Below are 26,634 nucleotides of genomic sequence, written 5' to 3'. Positions count from 1 at the left end.
TCAGCACAAGTGAAATGACATTAGATATCAATAATTATCACGATACTAAGACCTCTTCCCTCACAGCTGTAGGAGCAATAAAGGCAAATTGCAACACTGGTCTATCTAAAGAGGGCAGAAGGGTGGGAAGGGTTGTGGATGGTTTCTATATGGTCATGAAGAATACCTGCAACACAGAACTTCCCATGTTTCCCCATGGCTATTCTGCTTGGCTACAGATGATGTACGCCCATACATTCCTGGAGGTGGACTTCTCTTCTGGAGGCCTCCCAAAATAGACTAGTTCTTGCTTCTCTTGTACTCCTGGATATTTAACTCTCATTTCCCTTTCTGAAACAGCAGAGTCCTTAAAAGGCCCTTGCAAATTTACATTGGCAACTACTCTGGAGTTCTGGATAACGTGAACAGCCAAAAGGCTCTTTCTTCAGTCCTCATCCAACCCTAACTACCAAATCCAACTAAACAAAGGAAAATGCAGTTTTTTCCCATTTGCCTGTTTAATTTATTTACCCATTTGAGGAAAGGCAGAGCAGATGACTAGTTCAGATCTTTACAGCTGCAATGAGGTTTTTAGGGAGCTTACTTGGGCTTTTAAAAGCTACTTCAAAGTTACGCACCTGGGGAATCATTTCTCTTGTGCCTCAAGCACAGGGAAGGAAGGAATCACAATCCACCAACGCTGCACCCTGCTCTCAGCTCTTCCAAATCCCCAAATTCGCTCTCCACAAATCCTCTGTGGTTAGAGCAGGATCAGGAAGGCTTCCTGAAGTGAGTGTTGGGATTGCTGCTCTGACCTGACCGTAAACATGAGGGCAGATAATTGCAGGATCACAACCACAGCTCTGCTCCGCTGTTGGCTGCGTCTGCTCGGGAACCAGGGGGGAAGAGCATTTTGGTCCAGCCTTTACAGTTCCATAGCTGATGGAATCATGTCTTACCTGGATAAGAGATCTGTCATATTCTCCTCATTCATCCCACCAAAAACTTTAAATTTCTTTAAATTGCAGACGTGTGTTTTCTCATATTTGCCAAACGTGATGCTCTGGACTATGGCAGGTCTTTCAAGTTTCAGAATCAAATACTGTGGAAGAGAGAACAGTGGATTTTAATATTAAAGCCAAGGCTGCAAAACACACTAAGGGAGAAGCATTACAGCCTCCAAAAATTCACTTTCATTCTTTTAGCTTTGTAAACCGAAGATGCAACTTCTCCATTATTATATTTTCTTATTTGTACTGGAATGAAGAAAAGGGTTTTTTAGGAATATTCCTTTAAAAGCAGTTTATCCAGGAAAAAGATGTGGTTGAACTATCTATTCCTAGCAATTCTATTCAGGACTTACATACGTTCCTTTAAGTTGGACGCAAGACTTCCTGAAATCTGGCAAATAGGATCAAACTACAGGGAGTGAAGATTCAAACGCCCACCACAGCCTGAAATGAAACCTAAACTGAATACACAATTAGATAAATACAGTATGTTCCACATGCTAAGAGAACATCAAATTACTTTTCCTCTCTGGGCTGTCGCTGTTTAACCACTGAGCACAAAGTTTGGTGCGTGGAGAACACAGGAACCAACTGCTTATTAACCATCCCAAATAAAACTGAGCCACTTCGTGACAATAAAGGGTCTTTGCACAGAAAATGATGAAAATACGAACTTGTGAACATTTGCTGCCCTCTTACACTGTGGGGACACATCAGTGTGTGAATAGTCAGGTGATTTATACTCAGGCTCCAGCAACCACCTTCACCGGCACTACTGGAGGAAAAGGGCTGTTCCCAGGGAAAAGCAGGTGCAGGGAAGCATTTGCACCATTCATCGGGGACCACTGAGCACCTTCCCCACCAAACAGGTCTTGGAGGGACTGCAGAGACATCCTGTTTTGCAGAACATGTGGAGTTTCACACCTGAAAACAACGCATTTAATTCTTTTCCCTGATTTCTCCGAACTAAGCAGAGCACACGGGGAACCGAGGCAAAGCGCAGAATCACAATTACTCATCGTGCTGGATTTTGTTACAAAACCCATCAGGACTCCAGCACAAGTAGATCAGCACAAGAGCTGTAGGACACCTCCCACCACAGGCTCTGCTGGTGGCCCTGTCCCTCCAAGCAGCCAAGCCAGACATGACACCTTATTAATACTCTGCTTGATGTCTTTCATCGACATCAAGCAGAGTATTTTGCATGTGTGTGGCTGCTTTCTGTGGATCCTGAGTAGAGACTGAGCAGTCTCCCTATCAAGTGCCACCGACATCACTCTGCTTAGAACAAACAGCTCCATCAGTAGGAGAACCTTACCCTAGAAGTGTAACTCCTGGGAGAGAGAGAAGAAGAACAAACTTGCCCATCCGTTTAGTTCTCAGTCTTTCTGTCTCAGCCCTACAGAGCTACTAATTCTTAACCTATGAGCAGGACTGACATCACACTGGAGAGCACCAGGATAAAGATGGGATGGATAAAGGTTCCCAGCAGCTGGTGCCCACTACATTCACAAGAAGCTTAGGTTGAAAGGAATACTTGTACATACAACAGTTGCAGATGATGCAGACTGGGTAGGTACCTAACAGAAGATGATTTACTGCCAAAGATGTTTCCAGCAACTCAAATTTTTTCAGAGTGAAGAAAATAAACCAGTGTCAGCACCACGAGGGTACAACAGAAGAATGCTTTGGTGCATTTCCAGATTTTTCTTAATGAAAAATTCCTAGTTTTGTGAAGAACACCATCCACCTAAATATCAGAACCCACTGTTAGTTTAACCTGCAGCAAGCCACACTTTTGTCTCAAAATACTCCCTAAACTTCCAAAAAAACCTCCTGAAGTTATATAAAGAAAATTGATTTTCTAATGCAGAGGAGAGGAAAGGATGAGCAAAAGGACAGTCCTGTAATGAGTAAGGCAGTACTTGATACATGGCACAGCCCGCTGCCAAAATTCCCATGCAGAACAGACAGTACACAACGTCTAAGAACTCCTCCCACACCATCATATCTTCCCTGCAGATTTCTCCCGAAGCTGGAAAAGCAAAGCCAGCACTACCAGCAATTGCAATTCTTAATCCTGCTGGAATCCCAAACCTAATGCCTGGGCCATGAACACATACTCTCTCAAGTACCACACAAGACTTGCAAAACCTTGGCACAAAGGTCATCCTGTATTATTCAATTCTTAGCCTAAATTATGGGAGAGAAAAGCAGGACTCCACTTAAACCCTTTGTGCCCCTAAGGGAGCAAAGCAAAGCAATTACTCCACAGGGCCAGCAGTGATTTCTTAACCCTACAGATTGAAGGGAACTCCACAGCCCTCCTTCTCGCTTCCACACATCCCACCACCTGCTGAGTCACACAGACCCCACAGAAAATAGAAGCACAAAAGCTAAACAGAACCTTTTTGTGAATTTATCCACTGACTGATATGGAAACTAAAGACAGGTTTGCTTTAAAACCCCGTACCTAGGTATGGACTTCTGTATTTTTTAATGCATATACACACACAAACTGAAAGACTTTTACACTGAAAGAAGGGAAATTTAGGTTAGATATTAAGAAGAAACTCATTACTGTGGGGGTGATGAGGCCCTGGTACAGGTTTCCCAGAGAAGTTGTGGCTGCCCCATCCCTGGAGGTGTTCAAAGCCAGGTTGGACAGGGCTTGGAGCAACCTGGGATGGTGGAGATGCCCCTGCCCATGGCAGGGGGTTGGGACTGGATGATCTTTAACATCCCTTTCAACCCACACCATTCCACGATTCTATGATATATATAAAAATACAGACATAATATACTTTTTGGGTTTCTAAACACACACACTGCTGCCACTCTGTGGGTACCAGCTACAAATCTCACTGATGTTGAAAAAACACTTTGCCTCAAGAGCTGCAAACAGCTGGGCTGCATGGATATTTCTGGACTGCTACCAGGATTGTAGCCACCACAGACTATTCTCTATGGCTTTGAAAGAAGTGGCAGAACTGTATGTAAGACCAAGTGATTTATTCAACCTGGAGAGAACAAGTCTGTGAGATTTCAGGCCAATACATACACCAAGATACTTGACACTTTTCCTATTGCAATAAGCAACATCAGTACATTTAATGTCCACGTATTCATGCAGTATTCCAAAAGTCCAAATTATAAACTCAAGAGTTTGTTTGTTAAAACAGGGCACAAGGACACTAACTGGAATAACTGAGCAAAAACCTCAGCCCAACTGTTTAAGCCTCGAACTACAACACTTACAAAAGAGATGCTACAAAATATTAGAAGAGTAAAACTTCTGGTTTATGACTCAATGTATTGGTAAGTGAAGATGCACAAAGAGTAAAGTCACGTGTAGCACTTCAGCACCCCAACAGCTCATTACACTGCACCCAAAATAAAGTAAATTCAGCCCTGTCACACTGGGAGCTGCAGCAAATTCCAAACTCTTTTGAAGCTCTGGTCTGTGCTACCATTTGATGACAACCATATGAAAGCTTCTGCATCGCACAACTGAGCGTAAATTTTATTAATGTACTTTACATTAATTCCTGATACAATCTACTGAGTAGGATGGAAATCAAGAGAGGAAAACTAGTCTTCCCAGATGCAGAACCAATTGTGTCCACAATGCCACTAACTTGCTACATATGCTCTTCCAGTATTCAAAATTCACATTTCAAAATCCACAAGGTTGGAATGGGTTACCCAGGAGGTGGTGGAGTTACCATCCCTGGAATGGTTCAAGAAATGACTGGATGTGGCATTTAATGACATGGTCTGGTTGATGAGATGGTGTTTGGTCAAAGGTTGGACCCTATCTCAGAGGTCTCTTCCAACCTATTTGATTCTGTGATCATTATACTGAACCAGATTCCAAACTGCACTGCACGAGCTGCCTGTGCAATTAGAGTCATGCTGTAATTTATTAATTTCTTTCTCTTTAAGCATTTTTTTATTATGGAGTAGTGAAACTTGTACTGCAGGTAAAAATAACCACCACAACATAACAAAATAACAGGAGCTGTTCTTGTCCATGACACAAACCTCCTGATTGCTTTTCCAATTAAGTTGGTGGCTAAATAAAAATCTATCCTTTTGTTCTACACATTATTAATCAAGCCACTCAGGGAAATTAGATGCTGTTCTGTGTCAGACCATCACTAGAATCATCAGGATGAGCCTTTATGACAGAGCTGTGGTCTTCAGCATCACCAGCCTCATTGCTTCACACTTCCTATGTAAACTGAAAACTGGATTAAAAATAGAGCCATCAGCCCTCTCCTGCTTGAATAGGTTACTACATAACAGGTTTGTTATTAAATATATAATTTCTGGGTCATCTATTTCAAGACTCAAGAAAGATATCTAATTTAATAAACAGAAAACCAGCTGTCAGATGTATTTCCTTTCACTGGCACTCATTCATAACCAACTGGTGGCTTTCAAGGCCATGAGAATTACTTAACTCTACCATACCCATAAAGCCAGGAAAACCCTTTACTAAATACAGTCACGTGGCAGCATTTCAAGTGTCTACACTTCCACTTTCATTCTCTTCCCTTCCTCAAAAAGGTTTGATACAGATTCCAGCACATTTACTGCATTTTCATGGAGCTACTGAACACATTTTGAGGTTCTTACCTACGTTCTTCCAGCTCGTGCTCATCCCAGCAAGAGGAACATTGTGAAAGGAAAGGTGCCTGGGGAGGTTTTGTTTCACTTTTCACTCAACAAGGGAAGGGAATAAATCAATGTTTAGGGATTCACTCATACTTCTACCTCTAAGGCAGCACAGCATCCTCACCCCGGCAGGGAATTGCTAAGCCCTGACGTTCAGGTGAGACACTGACGGGACAAACACGAGCGACTGGAGCTTATTAAACCATCTCCCAGCACGTTCCCGTGAGCAGGGCTGACATGAGTCCCTGTGCTGTGCCTTAGCCCTGGTTTCAGCCCATAAAGTTGGGAACAAGGAGAGCTTTATTTCCCTGAGTTTTTGTTCGCTTCCTCTCCGGACTATTATGGCCACCCACACACTCCAACAAATGCGTCACCGCACAAGTGACCAGTCTTTAACTGAAGTGCTGCCAACACACCACCCATAAAATGAAGCTTTGCAGCTTCATTTTCCATAGGATATGTGATGTTTATTTGGGGGATTAAAAGCTATGTGTATATATCAACATTTCTTGGAATATGAACTACTCAACTTCTAACACAGGAACTGATTTTGCCCCAACTTCTCTCATCACACTCATAATTTGGTCACCCACTGTTTCAGTCGAAGGTTTCCAAGCTAAGAATCTGCCTTAAGGACTTCAGACACCTGGAAAAAAGAAGGAAGCACAGTACCTATGTATAAGTTTTAGCTGCATTTAAATGTGGCAGTCTTTCAATGAGCAAGGTGCAAGAATTACTCTGAGCAAAATGCAACCAAATCTGAAGTTCTTTTGTCAAGTATGAGACAACACAAATGGGAATTGTTTCTATATACACAGAAATAATAAAAACTGCATTCTTTGCATCCAGGCCTCTTCTACAAATTTTAATTCCCAATTCCCTCTTTTCAGTTAATTTTTCAACAGAGAAATTAAACTGTCAAAAAATGCTTTACATGGATAAGCTCAGGTTGGAAACACGAGAATTAGCTGAAGTATATATGTACATAAAATATAAATATACATGATATTATAATATGATATATTCAATACAAAGTATATATAAAGTACTTTACATAGTATATGGGCACTGCAAATACTTCATTTCTCTCAGCACTCAGGATTGGGCTTGCTGAATCCAACTACATAGCATTTTATATTCTCACTGTTGGATACAGAGATTCAGTAAGAGGAATTGAGCAGGATGATCTTTTCCAGTCAGGCAGACAGGTTTTCTGTTGGTTTTGTCTTTAAATAACAGAATAAAACTTAAATACTGTCTTGCCAATCTTGGTTGCAACTACTGAGATCAATTTTTCCCAAGTCAGACTTTAATTCTGGATACCTAATACATGTCTAGATATGTGACACACAGGTAGATAAATGACAGTGTTAATTCATCTCTCTCCTACCAAAAAGGTTGGTTTAAATGCCTTGCTTAGCATTCAGAGCAGTGCCCAGTTCTCCAGGGCTGGATTCAGTCGTTCTGCAGCAACATCTCCATTCGGGTCACGGCCAATCCACATAAAATTTTTGGAAGACATCTCTTTAACAAGCTCATGTGGTTTGTACAGAAGTCTGCCACTCTAATTATTACCTGCTTAATCTACATGTCTGAATACAACCCTCATCACTGCTTGTCAGCTTGGAGCACAGGTTGGGAATATTCTAAAGCACCCATTTACAAGAGGTTCCTTCCCATTCCACAATCAGATTTTTAAAAGCAATAAATACTCAGGATGGCTCAGAAAATGAAAGAGCAAATTTGAGCAGCAACTAAAAGTACACCTCAGATGAAAAACCCAGTCCAAAACCACACCACAAAAACTGACCCTGCCTTGGGAACAAGAGCACCCTAAGAACAACATGTGCTTCCTGCACGAGAGGAAGGATGTACAGACTGGAATAGAACCCAAGCTCAGCATCCATTACCCTGCAATCCATAGTTCCTAGACAGACTAAAACTGCTTCAGGCCATGGATTAAGCTCCTATGCTGTTTATCAAAATAATTATATATTAAAAAAATCAAATTAAAAGCAGTATACGCACAGAGGCATCAAGAGAATAAAAATTATTAGTCTTCACAAGCAGGTTTATGAAACATGTTAATGGAATAAAGAGGACAGTTTTCCATCTCCTCTAAAAAATCTCCCACTTTTGTAGACACAACTACAGAGAAGGATTGATCAGAAAATCCAGATGAAAGCTCTTCAGCTGGACAGGATGACCTGCTGCTCTAAGGAGCCACCAGTGCAGACTATCGATTTTTAACACACCTCCGAGGTAAAGCAGCAAGATTTACCTGGAGAAAAATCCTGTGAGAGTTCACTCATGAGGAATCCTTGGATTAAATAAGCAGATAAGCAGAACTCTGCACGAGAGAGACACTGCACAAGACACTCTGCTCAGTGCTTTAAACAAAAGAATTTAAAAACAATTCAAACCAGCAAGAAACATAAGAAATACAGAAGCTGATCAAACAGTATCAGAGTAATAAGGTGCAGATCTAACACAAAAAAAAAAAAGGATAACACATTTATTGGAGAAAAAAATAAGCAGAAAAGCATTTTCTGGATAACCTAAAACCTACTTAATAGCGAGAAAGCAAATAAGATGCTAAAATCAATACAAATCTTATTTTAATAAGGTGCTTAGCCAGCAGAAGAGGTGACATTGGTGTTTCTTTAACCAGAGGCTACATTTCTAAACGTGCTGTTAAGGAGAAACAAACACAGGCTCCTTAGATCTGGGATTCAAGGCCAAGAACCTACAACAGCCTCCAGTAGTGCTGACAAAGGGGGACCTCACGCCTCATTAGCAACTTAATCTCACCATAAGGTTCCATTATTTCCAGCACGACCACGACTGCCAAGGATGAAACCTGAAACTTCCCCCGCAATGAAGCATTTCTTGAAACATCACAAACTGCTAGAAATGTAAATACCTGATGTACCAACAATCTGCATTTTACTCAGAGGAGGAAGCCTATAAAAGCTGTCAACAGCAGCAGCATGCATTCAAAATAAAAATTCCAGGATATATTAAGTTGTACAACACGGCTTACCTGGGGGGGATAATTGCTTTCTGAAGACCACCTTGAGGACTGATCATTGGGCTTATCCACCAAGATATTCCTAAAAAAAAAAAAAAAACCGAGAAGTCAGAATTAATTTAAACAACAGCCACCTATTTTACTTCTCCAATAAACCTGTTTACATGCAGAGCAGTAACATTCTCATGCAACCACCTAAATCACCAGGTAGAGACTCGGGTTCTCCCCCTCATTGTTAAAAGTTTTGTACATCACTATTTTACAGGACCCATCAAAATACGCCCCCGAGCCTCGTGGTTGAGAAACGGAGCCCCAAGTTGCGAAACAAAAAAAAAATCCAAATTGTGAAACAAATGTAAAACAGATGAATTACAAGTCTGTAATGAAGTGGAAAAAACGGGCTCATTCACCCCATCGGGGTAAGAACTTCTCAATAAGGTTAGTGATGAGCAGTGAGAGGGTTACTAAGCCAAAAACTGTCCTTTACTAGACAGGCAATATTGGAAGGGAGAGAGAGAGAGCTGTTAACCTACTTAAGCTTTCCTGGAGGGTGGAAGATGACCACCTAACTCATGCCAAATTTTAACAAGTATTTTTCATGAGCTATGAGCCTAGGACAACACACAAGAAAGCAGAAGTTCAACCCTTCAACCAAGCAAAACTGAGCTGCAGTTTGGAATAGCGCAGTATTTATGGGGACTAGCAAATTCAGAATAGATTTTTTGGCTAAAATTAAACAGATTCATCATGACAGTCACATGACAGGTCTGCCTCCTCTCCTAATAACAATGCAGTAAAGTTCACCTCCTAGATTAAACTAAAAAAAAATAAATAAAAAATAAAAAAAAAAGCTAACCAAAAATCACTAAAATGTATATAATTATTGGCGAGGTGACAATGCACCACCTGCTGGACAGGCCTTATGAACTCCACGACATCCAACTAATGAACTCGTCAGCTCATAAAACTTATGTAAAAAGAAGGAAACTCATCAAAAGGCTTATGCCATCTCCATCTGCTGTGTAGGAGGGAAAGAACACGAGCATCTGGATTACTACAAAGGGCTGGAGGAAAAAGCACTGCCGTGAAAGCTCCGAAGGGAAGGAGGTTAAGTCAGAGGTTGAGCACTAAGAGACAGAAATCAGCTCGCTCTTTCCACACCGGGCAGACCGAAATCGCTGCTCTAGCAACGGTATCCAAGCAGTCCCTGCTGTGACAAGGGAGACAGCAAAGAGCCAACCAAGGCTGGGTGGCCTCTGAAATCCCAACGTTTTCCAGAGCTGGTGAAGTGGTTGTGTCCATCTGCAGGCTCGGATCCTCAGGATTTTCACACAGCATGGGAACAAAACTCAGGTTTCCCCTCTGCCTTCAGCTAATTCCCACCATGGCATATTTATTGACACAGCAATGCCAGCGCTGATCCAGGGCTGCAGGTACTTTATTCACCCATTTCCAATGGGGAAAATGCGATGGAACAGGGTATGGACAAACACTGCCCTCCTGCTCAAACCCCATCAAACAGGGAACATCAAGCCATGGATCTGCATAATTAAACATCCATCTACTTTGCAGTACAAACAATCTCTCAACTCCAAGAGAAAACCTAACCCCCATCTTTAATTACAACCAGGACAAAACCAACTAAACCAAAAGGGAGAACTTCTGAGACACAGATTTCTAATAAAAGCTGCCAGTCTCCGAGCTAAGTCACAATTAGAAACCACAAGACACTTGCTGTTGAGAAGATTCATACCTGCACTCTCCTAGAGCACGCCACAGGCAAGACAACATGGTATTTAATAAATTCTTAATGCCTTTTTCTATCTGGGGAGGAAAAAAAAAATGCTAAACTTGAAGATATGTATCTTAAATACTTAAGGGATATAAAGGCAGATAAAACTAGATAATGGCCTTTCTCCTTTATGGAACTTTATCCTAGAATGCAAGAAGACAACTTACCCTACAGATTATATTTTATTTATGATGCCATTACATTTGCTTAAATACTGGACATAAACTCTTCATATGTTGAGCAACAATTGCAGGAATTGGCACTGTTACATGGTCAGATAATTCCCTGCTGGAAAAAGGCATTTTATACCTGGGACAGATCCCAAATATCGTATTTTTAGAAGGAGATTTGTTTGTTTCTCCAGGTCAAAGATCAATTTGCCACAACCAAAGAGAATCTCAATCAACACAGTTAGACAAGATAAAAATCCTTCCACAGAGAGAGAGAAAAGAGACAGGCAGTCACACAAAATTAAGGCTAAAAAGAAATGTGAAAGATAAAGATAGCAGTGTCAATGGAGTCGGAAATGTTTAAAATACGTGGGTTATTAATTTATTAGGATTAAACAAACATTGAAGACAGAAGTCCATACGTACAAAGTCAATTTACCAAAACAATTTAGGAAAATTTATGGGCTTGGAGGAATTCAAGCATTCCATGAGCCATGAGACAGTAAGAAACAAACAAATTCATATCCTAATGGCAGACTCCTTTTTCCATGTAAAGCCCTTTTTCTGGACATCAAACTCCCACACAATACCCGGGGGCAGGCTTTGCAGATATGACACCTAGATTAAAATCTGAGAAACCTTAGAAGTGAAAATTCCATTAACTCAACGACTTTCCATGTAATTTTCACAAGGTACTAAAATAAAAAAAAAAAAAAGGTATTTGTAAGCCCTCGAGCTACACAAGAACAGAAAGGTTTTACACAAGCTTTTCCTGCGAAAAAAGCAACCCATTAAATGTGGTTTGAGATAACTCCTAATCATCAGCTGTGGGTACAGGATCGAGTCTCTCACAAATCTCCAGCAGTGCCAAGAGGGACCATCCCACCCACTCTCTCCACCAGCAGCTATAATAAAGATTTGCATAAATAACTTCTTTAGTCAGATCAGTTCTCCAGTCCAGCTCATCGCCGGTGCCGGCACCACCAGGGATGGCAAAGATGAGCAGCTGGATCCGGACGAGGGGTTCCCAAACTCCCAATCCCCCTCTCCCACTGGAAAAATCAGATGTCATGATGCCTCTGCTACTAAAAGCTAAGGAGAAGGAGCCATTTTCTTTGCTCCACGAGCAGCACCGTGTCCAGAGGTGGCACTGGTGTGCCTTCATTTCCTAACCTGGCTGCCTGCAGGGCTATTAACAGCTCGGCCTTACTGAAAGTGCTCCCAGCCCTAAATAAGTGGATGATTCTGATTTCTCCATGCAAAAAGTCCTTCTGGCAGAGCACAGGGCAAGGTTCTTTTTATTACCCGGGCAGACACTGCCCTCACAACTGCTGGAAGTAGATAATTTTTCCTTTCACCATCCCAGAAAAAACGTCATATCCGTTGTGCCAACTGCTGGTTGATCTCTGCTGGAACAACAGAGATGACCCCATGTCTGGGGACTTCTCTGAAAAGAGCTCTGCATGACAACCACAAAGGGAGAGTTTTCCTTTGCTCTGGGGGGGGAAGGGAGAAATAAGATGACTTTGCAGAACACGCTGCAAATTAGGTTTAAGGCTGCTATAATTTGCATCTAACCTAAATATTTTCATGAAGCTGCTATTAAGAGAAATCCACGACTTTAGGAACGAGCCCCTAAGAACAAACAAATCCCAAACAGTCGCTTTGCTTGGCACACTCACGTGGCTCCTCGGAGAGCAGCTGTGCAGGAAAGGGCACGCGCGTCGCCAAGAGCACTTGGAACACGGACAGGGCTCCCCTGGAAAACCACAGAGGTACCAGGCCATTACACTGCAAAAAGCATTTGGAGTGCTAGGGAAACACAGACTAACTGAAAATGGGCAAAATACTTGCTCCAGGGTTGTTTTTTTTTCAGTTTTTCCTACAACCATCCCAAAAGGGATTAAGGGAGAACACGGCAACTGGATTACACGGACTAGAATTTCCACTAAGGCCACCGTAAGAGGTGGTGGAGCAACTATTTCAAGCATGTGGAGCCATCACAGCAGCCAGCACAAAGCATCCACGGAGATACTCCTGCCCAGCCAGGACACTGGAATGTACACACAGTCTTAACCAAGAAAAACAGGGGAAAAAAACAACTCGCCACCAAAAAAAAAAAGTCCACAGATGTGGAAAGAACTACGGATTTTTTTCTCCTGCAACTCGCAGAAACTCACTGCAACTAATGCTGGTTTCAAACCAACTGACGGGGATGTTTGAAGGCCTGTGTGTACCTCTGGCTGTCCCCTAAAGCAGTTCAAAAAAAACTTTTTAGATTCTCTTACAAAGTTTTTCTCCTTCCTATGGGAAAAGTTCTCTGCTTAAAATGGCAGAAGGATGTAAGGACATGAAAATGTCTTGGTTGAAACGCAGCAAAACACACACAGTTATTATGCAGATCCATTCAGGAAACAAGTTTTTTGGGGGTTTGGGTGCTGTTCTTTGGGTTTGCTTTTTTAAAACTCGGGATTTCTTAACCCCACAGGAGGACCTCCTGCACAGCAAAACAAAGCTTGAGTTAAACATGTACAAGTGTGCACTTTTAACTATGATACTGTGATGAGATTTGCCAAGGGACTGCTCAAATTTGCTTCATCTCCTCAGCAGTCTCACACAAACATCCAGAATATTGTAAATTCACTTCTCTGAAAAGTAAAATAGCTTAGCAAGCACGGCATAACAAAAATAAACTGAAGGATTTAGAAATCACCTTACAGAGATATCCTCATCAGATCACAGCTGACTATGCTGGACAACAAACTTGGTATTACTTAGCTCTGGCTAAGATATAGCTCAATTAAAAACAGGTTTTTCAATTATTTCTTTCAATTAACATTGTACTTTTTGGTTTTTAAGCAGCCTCTCATCACTGCCAGACCAACCAAACTGCTTCTTAAATGCAAAATGACACTGCTGAAGGCACTTCCAGTAAGGCAAATTACGAAGTACTTGTTTTTCACTCCCCCCACCTACTTAAGACTTCTTTAAACAAGATCTCTTTGATTCATCAGCACTTCCTCCTGACATGCCAAGAATTAAATGTTTACCAATAGTGACTAAAATTGCAGCAGTGAATTTCCAGGAAGTCATAGAACTGTTTGGGGTTGGAAAAGACTTCCACCATCACCAAGTCCAGCCATTCCTCCAGCACTGCCAAGGCCACCAGTAAAACCTGTCCCCAAGTGCCACCTTTAAAATCCCTCCAGGGGTGGTGACTCCACCCTGTTCCAGGGTTTGACAATCCTTTTGGTGCAGGAATTTTTCTTGATATCCAATCTAAACCTGTTCTGGCACAACTTGAGGTCACTTCCAGGTTCTCAGAGCCCGGTAAATAACTTCTATTCCAGTGACACTCCACAGCCCTAAATCACGGATTAAACTTTTGACTGTATGGCAGCACTGAGAGCCCCAAATGCAGCTCCAGGATGGGAATATCAGTATTGGCACAGCAGAAAAAACTAACTGGAGACAAAATAAAGTCAGGCTTAGTCATGTATGTTGGTACCCACAAAAACTTCATGCATCACAGATGATTACCAGCCTAATTGTCCCAATATTTAGGGATCATAATTCGGATGCAATTTAACTGGTAAATGATGCTGAGAACCTTTAAGCTTGAAAAATTACCAAGGTTTGTTCTCCCTCTGCACAAAAGGGAACTTTTCCATGTACTTAATGTCTCTCTACTCTTTTACGTGAAAGTAACTTAAAATGCCAGAGATATTAGTGAACTCAGTGATTATAAGATCCTCTGGAACAGTTTCTTTTACTCATTTCATACTCAGTGTTCATTTGTACATGTCCAAGACAGAAGCATACCTGAAATCCAGCCTTTTAGCTTAGCCTAGGTGAGGTCTGAGGAAGCTGCCTGAGTAGAAATAAATCCCTGGCTTAATAAAAGGACCAAGAGTAGCGTGAATTCTGCCCTTCAATAGTCAAGGAAAAAGATGAAGAGATTAAATTCTTCAGCTGATCAGATTTGCAGCCAACAGATAAAATATTGGAGTAAAATTTGCCAGAGTTTAAAAAAAACCCACCAGCCACGACCACTTGATAACAAAGTTCAGTTTTCATTTCATAAAATATCTCATAGCTTGCTGAAAAATAGTTTAGGTAGTGTGTGAGCAGGGGGATTTCTGCTGCCAATCACCAGAAAAGTCGCTGAACTTCAACTTTCCAAAACTTCCCCAGTTCTGGTGGAGCAGCTCACTTCAGTACTGCATGGTGCTCACTTCCCCCTTCCAAAAGCACTTGGGAAGGGGCAGATCCTTTACCAGAAGATTAGAGGATAGCAACGTCCACACAAATCCCTTGGGCTGTGTTTTGGAAGCATCACAGCCCTGGTGGAGTATTTTTGCTTGACTAATGCACATATGGAAAAATTTACCGAAGGCCAGGAAGTAGATTTAGGCCTTCCACAATTTCACAACATTGCAGGGATGCTCTTACATGCCACAATATTAGTAATATTTCCACTCAGAGGAAGCCACAAAACCAGACTAAGTTATTACATGTACAGATATACATTGCTAATGTAAGCCATAAACACATCTTTAACATTCATCAGCACCGTAACCTCACACCCAGTAAAAGTTCACCCAAAAAACTGATGCCTGTAAAAGAATTTAAAGCAGACCATGTTCAACAAAACAGACTGGAGCCTCCTCATGCCCAGAGTGACGTCAGGTTTGGAGATTTTTTCCACCAGAACTCTATGAAAATGCCTCTTGGTCCCAGGTGGGACAACCTTCACAGCTTTCCTTTCAAAATTAAGTTTCTCACTAATTAACTCAGGGAATGCAGAAGACAAAATACTGACCTGGGAAAATAAAGAAGTATATGTATATATGGTATACAAAATAAAGAAGCCTGTTAAGTGCTGCTTATTTGGGGAAATGCATTACAAGCCAAACATTTGCCCCTGGAGCTACATTACAGAATAATTCCTTATTTTGGGGCAATATACATAATTCATGCTGAAGGAAACAGCAGTTCCCAAGCCAGCATTACTTTCATATTTGGCAGCTTCCAAACCCTGTACCCAAAAGCAGGTTTTCAAGGAGACAAAAATGTGAGAGTTAGCAATAGTACACCACCATGAGAGAGCAGAGTGGGAACTCATTCAGCAATTCCTTACTCACGGGTCAGTTTACTGAAAAATCCAAATTTTTCCCTTCCATTTTAGCACTCTGTGTGAAGACCATCTCTTTACTGATACAACTTTCAAGTTCAGAACACGCTAGGAAATTGGTATTTAAATACAGTTGCAAGAGCCAAATGCTGCTTAAAGGAAAAGGAATCCCAGAAAAATACAGGTCACGTCCCAGAGCTTCAGCGTTTTTTCAGGCACCTTCCCAGAGCTCCAGGGTGACATTATGAACCCAGGAGTCTCGGGAGGAAAGGCAGGGAAGACCAAGGAAAACACCACCAAATTCAAACTGACCAGGGCACAGTTTTTCTCCAGGATGAAGATCCTGTTATTTGCCAGGAACAGCAAAACACTCCAGCAGAGGAGGAGCAAGTGCCATCAGCCACTCTGCTGCTGCAGCTCAAATCCAGACGTGCAGGCTGCTGTCCTCAACTCAAATAGATGGCTGTGCTCCTTGATTTAAATTGATCCAGGAAATAATTTCTCAAGGATTATGCACACTGACTTTCAAGTAATGACTGAAATAGCAACTACCTAAAGCAACAACCACTCTACATCTTCAGTGCTCCCTCCTCCCCTTCCAGTAACTGGGGTATTATGGAATTCAGGCCCAGCTGAACTTACAGGTCACTCTTCCCACAAAATTCAACAGGCAAAAAAGCACAGCTACATTTGGGTTTACAAGTTCATATAAAGTCAAGCACTGGCTTGCTTTAGAACATGATGAATGTGCAGAATTAGAAACTATATTCTTTGCCATGAAAAAAAAAAAAATCAAGCAGACTGTACATGATGTCTGAGCAATTACACTCATCCCAAGGAAAACTGTTTCACAGAGTGTTTTAGTCTTTAAGCCAGTAATTAGTCATCAGGAGCTGGAACACTTTTATTAAACTCACAGGCTGTACAGCCACATACAGGGCAAATGATCCATAATCTGATGATGTTAACACCTTCCAGGAAAATTGTACATTCTTAATGTTCCTGAAAAATGCCATCCCAGAATAGGCTGAACATCCAATACAGGTTCTGCCAGGTTGGTCACACCAGGGAACCTGAGCAATTAGCATTTCACCTTCATCCTTCTGCCAGTGAATAAAACTGTCTAATCTCTTAAGTAATGTCTATATTTTATCTGGGGCCCAGAGATTTCTTCTTATACTACAGCACTTGTGCTTCTACCTGGGAAGCAAGAGGTATCATAACTCATGATTCATCATAACTTCATAATTGTGTGATTTTTTTTCACTCCCTTCACCTCTCTGACATTTTTCTTTCTCACTTATTCACCTTATCAGACACCAGAGAAGCACCTAATACTTATGCATTGAATCTGTGCAACTTTATTTTCTACAGAAATGTTTTGCTCTCTAAGTACTGAATTTCAGCTTTTGGAGAAAAATCCTAAGCTACAGAAGTGACATAAACAATGGGAAAATGCCTGTCAGAACGTGAGATTGTCCAGAAACATCCAGAAAATCCACACAAACAAGCAGAGGGGGAAATATTTTCCACTGGACATTGAAAAGAACGAGAAGCAGAACTGAGAACATTTCTATAGACAGGGTTCAGCAGAGGGGAACAGAGTCGGGCAGCTCCCTGTTTTAGCCAGGGTTTGCATTCCCAGCTCATTTGAGGGAATGTTGGAAGTACTGATCAATATTTAAAGCCATCAGCAGTGACAGACCCAGCCCTGTGCCTGCTCACCTTCCCATATCTCAAGGCAAAGCAATCACAAGGAGGAAAGTGAGTTGGCTACACTGAAGTATTCAAGTAAAGCTATAAATACTGACAACTGAAGCTGAAAAAACTACATTATTGCTTGTTTGTGCAAAAAAAACCCCAAAGTCACAGTTCTACGACTAGTCCACCCTTTAGGTCTGGTTTAAATGGCTTTAAAAGGTCTCAGCAGAGGGTACCCTCATCTTGTCAGGGAAACAGAACTTGGGCTCAGGGAACAGAATATTAAAAATAAACCTTTTCATTAGTTATGACTAATCTCAGCTCAAACATGGGATTCTTCAAGACCTGGATGCATCTTTATGGAAATTTATGAACCTCTAAGGTGCAGATCTGAGTCCCTGGTTTCACATGACAGGAGGAGAAACAGGGGAGCTGGAGTTCAGGTTATTTTCCACATGAGTTTTTTTGTTTGGTTTTGTTTGGTTGTTTGGTTTTGGTTGGTTTTGTTTTTTTTTTTAATCCTTATGGACTTTACCCCCAAAAGTTTGTCACACGTGTTGTTCTCAGCGCTTTCTTACTAACGTTTTGCAGGACCTTAGATTTGAAAACATAGAAGAGTTTTTACTCTCTCAGAGTAATCATAATACAGAACTACATTTTAAACTTTTCAGGAACTTACTGTCACATCCTCATAGCTAGAAAGCAAAACAAAAAAAATTTGCTTTCTCACTTTAAAAGTCTATGAGTCACTCACATTTTACCATCAAAGTATCTTTGACTAAGTTTACTTCCTCCTGCTTTGATGGAAATACAGAAAACCAGCAAAAATACAGAATTATTTTAAGTGCATTTAACAAATCAGCTGGTTCTTCCCCTGCTCCAGTACACTTCCTAGGAAAGGGACAGCAGAGTCATCCAGCCTTCAGCATTTGACACCATTCACGGTGTCAAACTGGAAAAGACTGGAATTCTCAGAACAACTGAAGTCCACCATGAATTAGATAAAAATGAGTTGCAGTGAAAAACCGACACAATTAGGAGGCTGTAAATGGTATTAAATTATCAGCTAAGAAACCAATCAATTTATACTCTTAGTAACCACCTTAGCACAAGAAATAGTAAAACAAATTACCAACTAAAAATCCTAAAGTCAAACCTAGGAAATACACTGATTTTCCTCTATAGGGATTCTATACAGGAAGACCTGAATGACTCTGAAGATCTGAGCAACAGAAATGGGATGAAACTTCCTCAGAAAGGTATGTGACTAGTTCAACATCACAAAAGGCTCTTGTTAGTCTCTGAAGTGGGATTTCAGCTCCATAAAACAGTGACAGAAGGACCCAAGTGCATCAGTCAAATACAAAACATCACCAGTCACCTCCATTAGAAACCGGGGTCCTTGGATACAGTAATTTGGCAGTAGAAAAGGGTGCAAGACTGCCATGCACAGAGCACAGCACTTCACCCCTTATCCAACTCAGAGGAAGTTCAAACTGGAGCAGGTACAAAACCAGGATATCAAGTGCTTCTCTCAGAATGCAGAGTAAAAGCTTTTGATTCTTTTCCTTATTAAAAAAAAAAAAAAAAAAAAAAAAAAAAAACAACAAGCTTGGACAAAGGTGACATTACCTTCTATAAACTGTTTATCCCTCCTTATCCAAAAAAAAAAAAAAAAAAAAGAAGTGACTGAGCTCATCACTTCCTGCAGAAGTGCCTCTGCACAGGCAGAGCGTCTCTGGAAACACCAGATGTTTCAACAACAAATTTCCTCTTGGATCAATTTTCTTCCCAAAGGCAAAACCTCCCCTCAGTGCAAACTGAACTAGCCACTATTAACCAGACCAACTCTTTCACTTCTACCCACAGAGTTTTTAAAGTAAATATCCAAGTCACTGTTCCTGCTGGCAGCTACAAACCAACAGAGGGCAACTCCAGTGGTTTGAAAAACAGGAGAATGATTCCTTGGCAGACTCCAGAAGGATAATCCACACTCGGTGTTTGGAAAGGTCTTTGTAAACATGCAGGTAGCCACAGCCCTGGTGACACAGTCAGACACTGAATCCAACATCAATTCTGTGGTACCAGCACAAAATGCCAGAGGAGAGATGCCAGCATTCACCAGAGGAAGCTTCTGAGTCACTGAAAGAAAACTGGTCTTTTTTGATAGACTACTGATCCTCAACTAGAGCATGACCAGAAAGGCCTTTGAAAAACACTTCTAATTTTGTTTTCTTTTGCTTGGGCTTTTTTTTTTTTTTTAAGAAAAAGAGCAGTTATCAGATGGTTTCAGTACTCTGAAAAGTTTCAGCACCAGTTCAGCATCACATAACCAGATGTGATATAAGTCACTAGACATCTAACTTCTTTCCTGGTCAGCAGTGATTAAAGTTTTATATTTCATAACTTTGTTTTACATTTAAAACCATAGAACTACTTAAGAAGTGTGTTTAAATCATGCTTAGCTGACAAGCCACTCTGCTCCCCTTCCACAAGCACTTCTCCTGCACTACCACAACTCCCAACAACAAGCAGCAATATTTAGTAAGTTGTATATTCATTCCTACATCCATGAGGGCAGAGCCCCTCTTCTACTCCAAGGTCAAGTGGTTTCTTCCTAGTTAGACTAGAAAACTTTCTCAAACTTTAAACTACAGCATAACCAGAATTCTCATTACTGTGGAATCATTTAGGTTAGGAAACACATCTAAGATTGACTCCTTCCAAGCAAGCATCATTCTGTTCCTCATGTCAAACACTAAGACAAGTTTTAGCTCTACCTGCATGTCCATCCCATAGTATGTTATGTTCCTGTCCCAGCAATTTTCAAGTTTTCAATCTTTGCTCCAAAAAAATCCACCCTCTCCTATGTTCCTTCACACATTTTCTCTTTTTGAGAGTCTAATCTCAAATCACAGGTCGAAGCCTTTCCTTTCCATTTCAGACTGCATTTAAGCTCTCTCCTTTTTCATTCCCATGGGAATCAAAAGCTAGAAAGTAAAACCCAAAACTTTCAGAGCAGACAGCTCTGACAGGCATTAAGACCAGCATTCCTCAGACCAAGGTCAGCATGCCAGAGAATAACCCCATTCCTGGAATTACGCTGCTGAAAAGCCAATAAAAATTGTTTTCCCTGATGATGAGCACTTCTAAACAACATCTTAAAAACAGCCAAACGCAAGGTCATGCTTTGGAAAACACCAGCCCTGCTATAGGAATGGGAATTGTATCAGGGAAGGCAATGACATTAAGGACTTTGGGCAGCACTGCAGATGCCACGTGAACATTAAATCCTGACATGAGCCTGGAGCAAAAGGGACTAAGGGGAGCCTTGGAAAGGGGTGTCAAGGAGAAAGACAATACTATCTGTTTACATCTCATCAGTGAGATCAATAATGGACTGTCACCCTCCTGCTCAGGGAACAACACTTCAACACAGAGTTAAAAGCCAGAAATGCTGGTAGAAATAACCACAAGATGATCAGAGACCTGAAAGAGCCGCCGTAAAGTCAAGTTGTTTTAACAAGAAAGATAAGGGGATTACTTAATTATCACCAAAGATTATCAATTAGGAAAGAATCCACTTCTTTTTCATACCTAACACAGCAAACACAGGGAAAGATACAACAATAAGGAGTTCAGTTAAAAACTTGGTTTTAAAGGTTTGCTTCATTTTGGAAAGTGGAGATAATTGAGGATATTAATAATTAACAACTAAGGCAACTCTGTCACTTGTTGAGAGCGGGTGAGTTGAGGATACTTCAATCAAAGGTCAGTAAAAGCAGCACAATCGATGATCAGGTGAAGCTCTACAACCCACAATGACCCAGCTGTCCTATGATCCTAACGGTCCTCCCAAATTCCAGCACCAAGGTTGGCTTATCAAAAAGGTGTTACTGAAACTATTATACCTAAACCTCACTGTGGTCACTCCAAACTTCTCTGTCAGTCACTGGAGGAATTTAACAGGCTGTAGCTGAATGCCACGGAGCCAACTCTCCCACTGAGGATGTGATCAGGGTAGTACAGCAGCACAAACACATGGCTGTGAAGCACAGCTCCTGCCTCCTCCTGCCAACCCCCGAATTCCCAGAGGCAGGAGTTGAGGGCAGCAGGGGACCCCCTCCCCCAAAAGCCACACACAGCAGGTGACAGAGCCCAGCATTCCAGGTCAAGGGCAGGAGAGGACACCCAGCTGCCAAAAAACACAGAGCCCAGAGGCACCTGACAGCCCCTCACCTGCAGGGCAGGGGGGCACTGACCCTTCTCCCCATTTCAACCAGTGACTGACCAGCCTGTCCCACAAATGTCCTTCCCCCAAACCTGAGGTCAGCTTCACCTCCTTAGGTGCAGCTTTCCCTTGCCCATCCCTGGTGCTCAAGGCCCCCAAATCTGACCCTCCAGGCCCCCCCCACTCACTCATCACCCCAAACCTGCAGCCCAGACCCTCCACCCCAAACAACACCCCCAAATCTCTTCATCAACCACTTCCCCAAACACACCCCCCAGTGATGGGGCTCAGCTCTGTCTCTGAACCCCTTTCGAGCACCTCTTGCCCCCCAGCTCTGCTTTACAGACCCTCCCTCACACGAAGCCCCCCAAACCTTGCTATACAACCCCACATGCAGCCCCCCCCAAACTCCACAGTACAGACTGCCCTTCACACAAAGTCCCCAAACCCTCTTGCACAGACCAACACACACACATAGAACCCCAAACCTGCTCTACAGACCCAAACACACAAAACCTCCCTCAAGTCTGCTGTAAAGACCCCCTTCACACACAGCCCCCCAAACCCTGCTGTACAGACCTTCCATCACACACAGCCCCCCAAACCCTGCTGTACAGACCCTCCCTGACACTCAGCCCCCCAAACTCTGCTGTACAGACCCCCCTCACACAATGCCACCCTAATTCTATTGTACAGATTCCCCCTTTTACACAGCCCCCTCCTAACCCTGCTCTACAGACCTTCCCTCACACGCAACCCCCCAAACTGTTGTACAGCCCCCCCACACACAGCCCCCTTACACACACAACCCCCCAAAATTCTGTATAAGCCCCCAAATTACGCTGTAAAGACACACACACACAGCCCCCCAGACTCTGCTGTACAGATCCTCCTTCACACACAGCCCCCCATATTCTGTACAAAGCCCCAAACTCCGCTGTAGAGACGCCACACACACAAACCCCCAAATCCTGATTTGCGAACTCCTTTCACGCACGGCCCCCCAAACTCCGCTGCGCAGATCCTCACTCACGCACAGCGCCCCAAACTCCGCACAAACTCCCAAACTCTGCCGCACAGCCGCACACGAACACACCGCCCCCCCAAAACCCGATACACAGGCCCCTCCGTCACACACAGCCCCGCAAAACTCTGCAAGAAACCCCAAACTCCGCTCTACAGACCACCCCCATCACACACGGCTCCGTTCCCGCTCCCCCCGCCGCCGCCGCCACCTCGCGCAGGCCCCGCGCAGGCCGCGCACAGGCCCGGCCGCCCGGCCACCCCCAGACCGGAGCCCGGAGCGCGCCCCGGGCGCGGCGCTGGTGCCGGCACTCACTCGGGCAGGTACGTGGAGGAGAAGCTGCTCCAGCGGTGCAGGCTGTAGCCCAGCACGCGGCTCTCGGCGCCCACCGGACCCGCCGCCGCTGCCGCCATCTTGTTGTCAGCAGCGGCCCCGGCAGCGACCGCGGCGGGCGGGGCCGCGCCCTTAAAGGGGCCGCGCTCTTAAAGGGGCCGCGCAGGGGACGGGGGGGGACACACACGGCTGGGCTGGGCGGGACGAGCTGAGGGGCTCGGGGTGTGCCCCGTGGATCTGAAGGGCTCGAGGGGTTCAGGGACTGCCCTGAGGGGCTCAGGGAATGCCCTGAGAGGCTCAAGGGGTTCAGGAGGTGCCCTGAGGAGCTCGAGGGATGCCCTGAGAGGTTCGAGATGTTCAAAGCCCTGAGGGGCTCTGGGGAGGGGTGCCCCCTGGGTCTGAAGGGCTCAAGGAGTTCAGAGGGTGCCCTGAGGGGGACCTGAGCGGCTGAAAGGATGCCCTGAGAGGCTCAAGGAATTCAGGGGGTGCCCTGAGGAGCTCGGGGGGGGGGTGCCCTGTGGGCATGAAGGGCTCAGGGGGGTGAGAGGGGGGGCTGAGGGGCTCGAAGGATGCCCTGAGGGGCTCGAGAGGCTCAGGGGGTGCCCTGAGGGGCTGAAGGGTTTGAAGGATGCCCTGAGGAGCTGAGGGGTTCAGGGGGTGCTCCGTGGGGCTGGAGTGGGGTGTGGGGCTCGGAGGGATGCCCTGAGTGCCTCAGGGGGTGTCCTGTGCGGCTGAGGGGGACTGAGGGGTTCAGTGAATGCCCTGTGGGGCTGAGAGCTCAAGGCACTCAGGGGATGCCCTGAGGGGTTTTAGGTGGGCTGAGGGGCTCGGGGGGTTGCCCCATGAGGCTGGAGTGGGATGTTGATTACCAAAGGGGATGGCTCCTTTCCCAGCCCCGTGCAGGGAGGTGCTTGGGAAAAGCATCTAGGAAAACCCAGTGGGGTTTGATCCCACACTGGCTCCTGGAATTACAGACTCATAGAATCGTTAAGAGTGGAAAAGACCTTACAGATCATCAAATCCAACTGTCAACACCACCACCACCGCTTGCCCAGAGAAGTTGTGGATGCCCCATCCCTGGAAGTGTTTGAGGCCAGGTTGGGAGGAGCTCTGAGCAACCTGAGATAGTGGACGGTGTCCCTGCCCGTGGCAAGGGGTTTGGAACAAGATGATCTTTAGGTTCCTTCCAACACAAACCTGTGATTTTATGATTCTATATTAAACATTAAAGTATTCATAGTTTCCTCCTTTGCAACTGATGCTGCTGAATAATTCTCTGACAGCGCTGTGGTACCTCTCTGGGTCTCTGGTGCTGTGCTGCATTTGGAGGAATGCTCCCTTTGGGATCTCCAGACCTGGACCAGGTTGGATTTCAGTGCTTTGGACCACCATGTGCCCAGAGCCTGGCTCTGAAACCCCAAACACTGATGGGCCAGCACATAAGCTGGCGATTCTTTTACAAGTTTCTCTATTTAAGGTTGTTTAGGGTTTTTCCTGGAGAAGGGAGATGTTTTCACCCGGAGCTCCCACCAAAGCCAGGGGGAAGCTTGGGACATCCTTGGGGCAGCTCTGGAGAAAGCAGGGGAAATATTTTAAGACCATGGGGGAAAAAAAAAGCCAAACAAATAAACCGCTGTCTGTTGGAAATGACAGATTGGAGAGATATTATGAGGCAGGACAGCAGGATGCCTGGCTAGATTAAATTAGCACAAGGATTCTTTTATTTTTTTTCCCCCCTTTATTTTAGGAAAACTAGTGAGAATGTGGCAGCAAAATCTGCCTGTGGATGAAAAACTCGTTCCGCAGCCTTGAAGGCTGAACATCAACTGGGTGTTTCAAAAGCGAGGGGGAACAGCAAGCACTTCATCTCAAGACCCCTTCCCTGAGGGGGTTCTCAGTGTTTTCACTGGAATCAAAGCCACAGAGCTCTGCAACAACACCACAAAGTCCATGGATGAGGCACAAACATCCACATCTCCCTCCGCTGCTGCACTAACGAGGCTTTTTGAAGTTTGTGGGCTTCCCGTGGCATTTCAGACTTCACTTATCCAAACTTCTGCCTGCGGGCATCCCTCCTCTCCCAGAATTACCACAGGAGTAATAAAACAAATACTTTACTAATAATATACTCCCAACCCCAGAGGAAGAGACGTCACCTCGATGTTTGGAGCTTCACGAACAACCAGCACAAGAGGAGCAATGACATGGGAAACCTGTGACCTCTGAACGTGAAATTTAGGGGATTGAGAGTGGGGGGCAACAGCCCCACAGCAGCCAGGAAGAGGTGAAGGAGGAGGAGGAGGAAGAGGAGGGAGAGCCAGCAGCTCCCTGCCGCAGAGTGAAACCACCCCAGGATTTCTCTGCCCAGTATCCTGTTACCACTTGAATCAAGACCTGGATGCCAAGCCAGCGTATTTTTAGCACATTTTGGACTTAAAGTGAAGGGAATGCTGGTGAAATACGCAGTACTGACAGCCTTGGAAAATCTTTCTCCATCTGCAGCACAGGCAGCAGGGAAGGCTGTGAGGAAGCAAAGCAATCCTGAGCTGCAAACCGAGCCACCCCTCCCCGGTTTCTCCAGCTCAACCTTCCTGGTGCTGTGCAGTTACTGGTGGCTGCTGGAGAAGAGGGTTTTTCCACACTCTGAGTGGACGGAGCACGGTGGGGAGGAGTGTGATGTGCAGGGGAGCGTCTGTGCTGCAGTTTTGCACAGCCTGGAGCCTCCAGCTGAGCTCTCTGTATCCCAACAAGGGTTGGGATACACCCACACCCTTGCAGTGGTGATGGGGCCATAGAGGAAGGGGAGACTCAGAAAACACGAGTGTCTGAACCCCACTGTGCTGCTCCAGGTCTGTGCTGCATTTCCTGCTCTAATGCAACACTGGATCTGTGGAACCTGTGGAGCCCAAAGGAATCAATGTACCCTGTCCTACCTCCAGCAGTGACTGAGACCCACTGCTCTGGGGAAGAACCCCAAAAGAGGGCACTTATCACAGAATCATTAAGGTTGGAAAAGCCCTCTAAGACCATCAAGTCCAACCATTAACCCAACACTGCCAAGGCCACCACTAAAAAATGTCCCCAGATGCCGCATCCACATGTTTTTTGGACACTTTTAGGGACAGTGATTCCACTACTGCCCTGGGCAGCCTGTCCCAATGCTTGACCACTCTTTCAGTGAAGAAATTTTTCCAGATATCCAATCCAATCCTGGTGCAACTTGAGGCCATTTCCTCTTATCCCATCTCTTGTTACCTGGGAGAAGAGACCAAACTTCATATGGCTCCAATCCCCATTTAGGGAGTCGTAGAGAGTGAGAAGGTCCTCCCTGAGCCTCCTTTCCTTCAGGCTGAGCCCCCCCAGCTCCCTCAGCCTCTCCTCATCAGACTTGTGCTCCAGACCTTTCACGAGCTTCCTTGTCCTTACGAAACGAACACCTTGCAGAGCTGTCCTTCTCCTGAGCCCCTCATTTGGGACCTTACTGAAACTCTCCAGCACAATTCCCAGACCAGAGCTGGCTGGGTGGATCTGTGCTGCCTGTGGCTGACT

At 44.2% G+C, this 26,634-nt stretch overlaps 1 protein-coding gene across 3 annotated transcripts in view; it reads right to left on the bottom strand.

Annotated features, from left to right (window-relative positions):
• The window catches only part of MKLN1 (muskelin 1), a 95,292-nt gene extending 72,094 nt beyond the window's left edge, over window positions 1–23,198 (bottom strand). For 2 of the 3 annotated variants that reach the window (XM_064656581.1, XM_064656580.1), the window contains exon 1: window positions 939–1,078. Coding sequence is in view for 1 of the 3 variants with exons in the window: in XM_064656579.1 (XP_064512649.1) it covers window positions 939–1,081; window positions 8,713–8,782; window positions 23,068–23,165 (311 nt within the window). In the remaining 2 variants the exon portion in view is untranslated. Of the gene's footprint in view, window positions 1–938; window positions 1,082–8,712; window positions 8,783–23,067 lie in introns of those variants that run through there. The other variant, XM_064656579.1, reaches the window with a different exon arrangement.
• Between the last annotated feature and the right edge of the window lie 3,436 nt (window positions 23,199–26,634).

The sequence above is a fragment of the Pseudopipra pipra genome, chromosome 5 (assembly GCF_036250125.1).
Source record: "Pseudopipra pipra isolate bDixPip1 chromosome 5, bDixPip1.hap1, whole genome shotgun sequence".
NCBI classification, from domain to species: Eukaryota; Metazoa; Chordata; class Aves; order Passeriformes; family Pipridae; genus Pseudopipra; species Pseudopipra pipra.
Note: the sequence above shows the minus strand (reverse complement) of the source record. Positions and strands in the feature narration are given on the sequence as shown.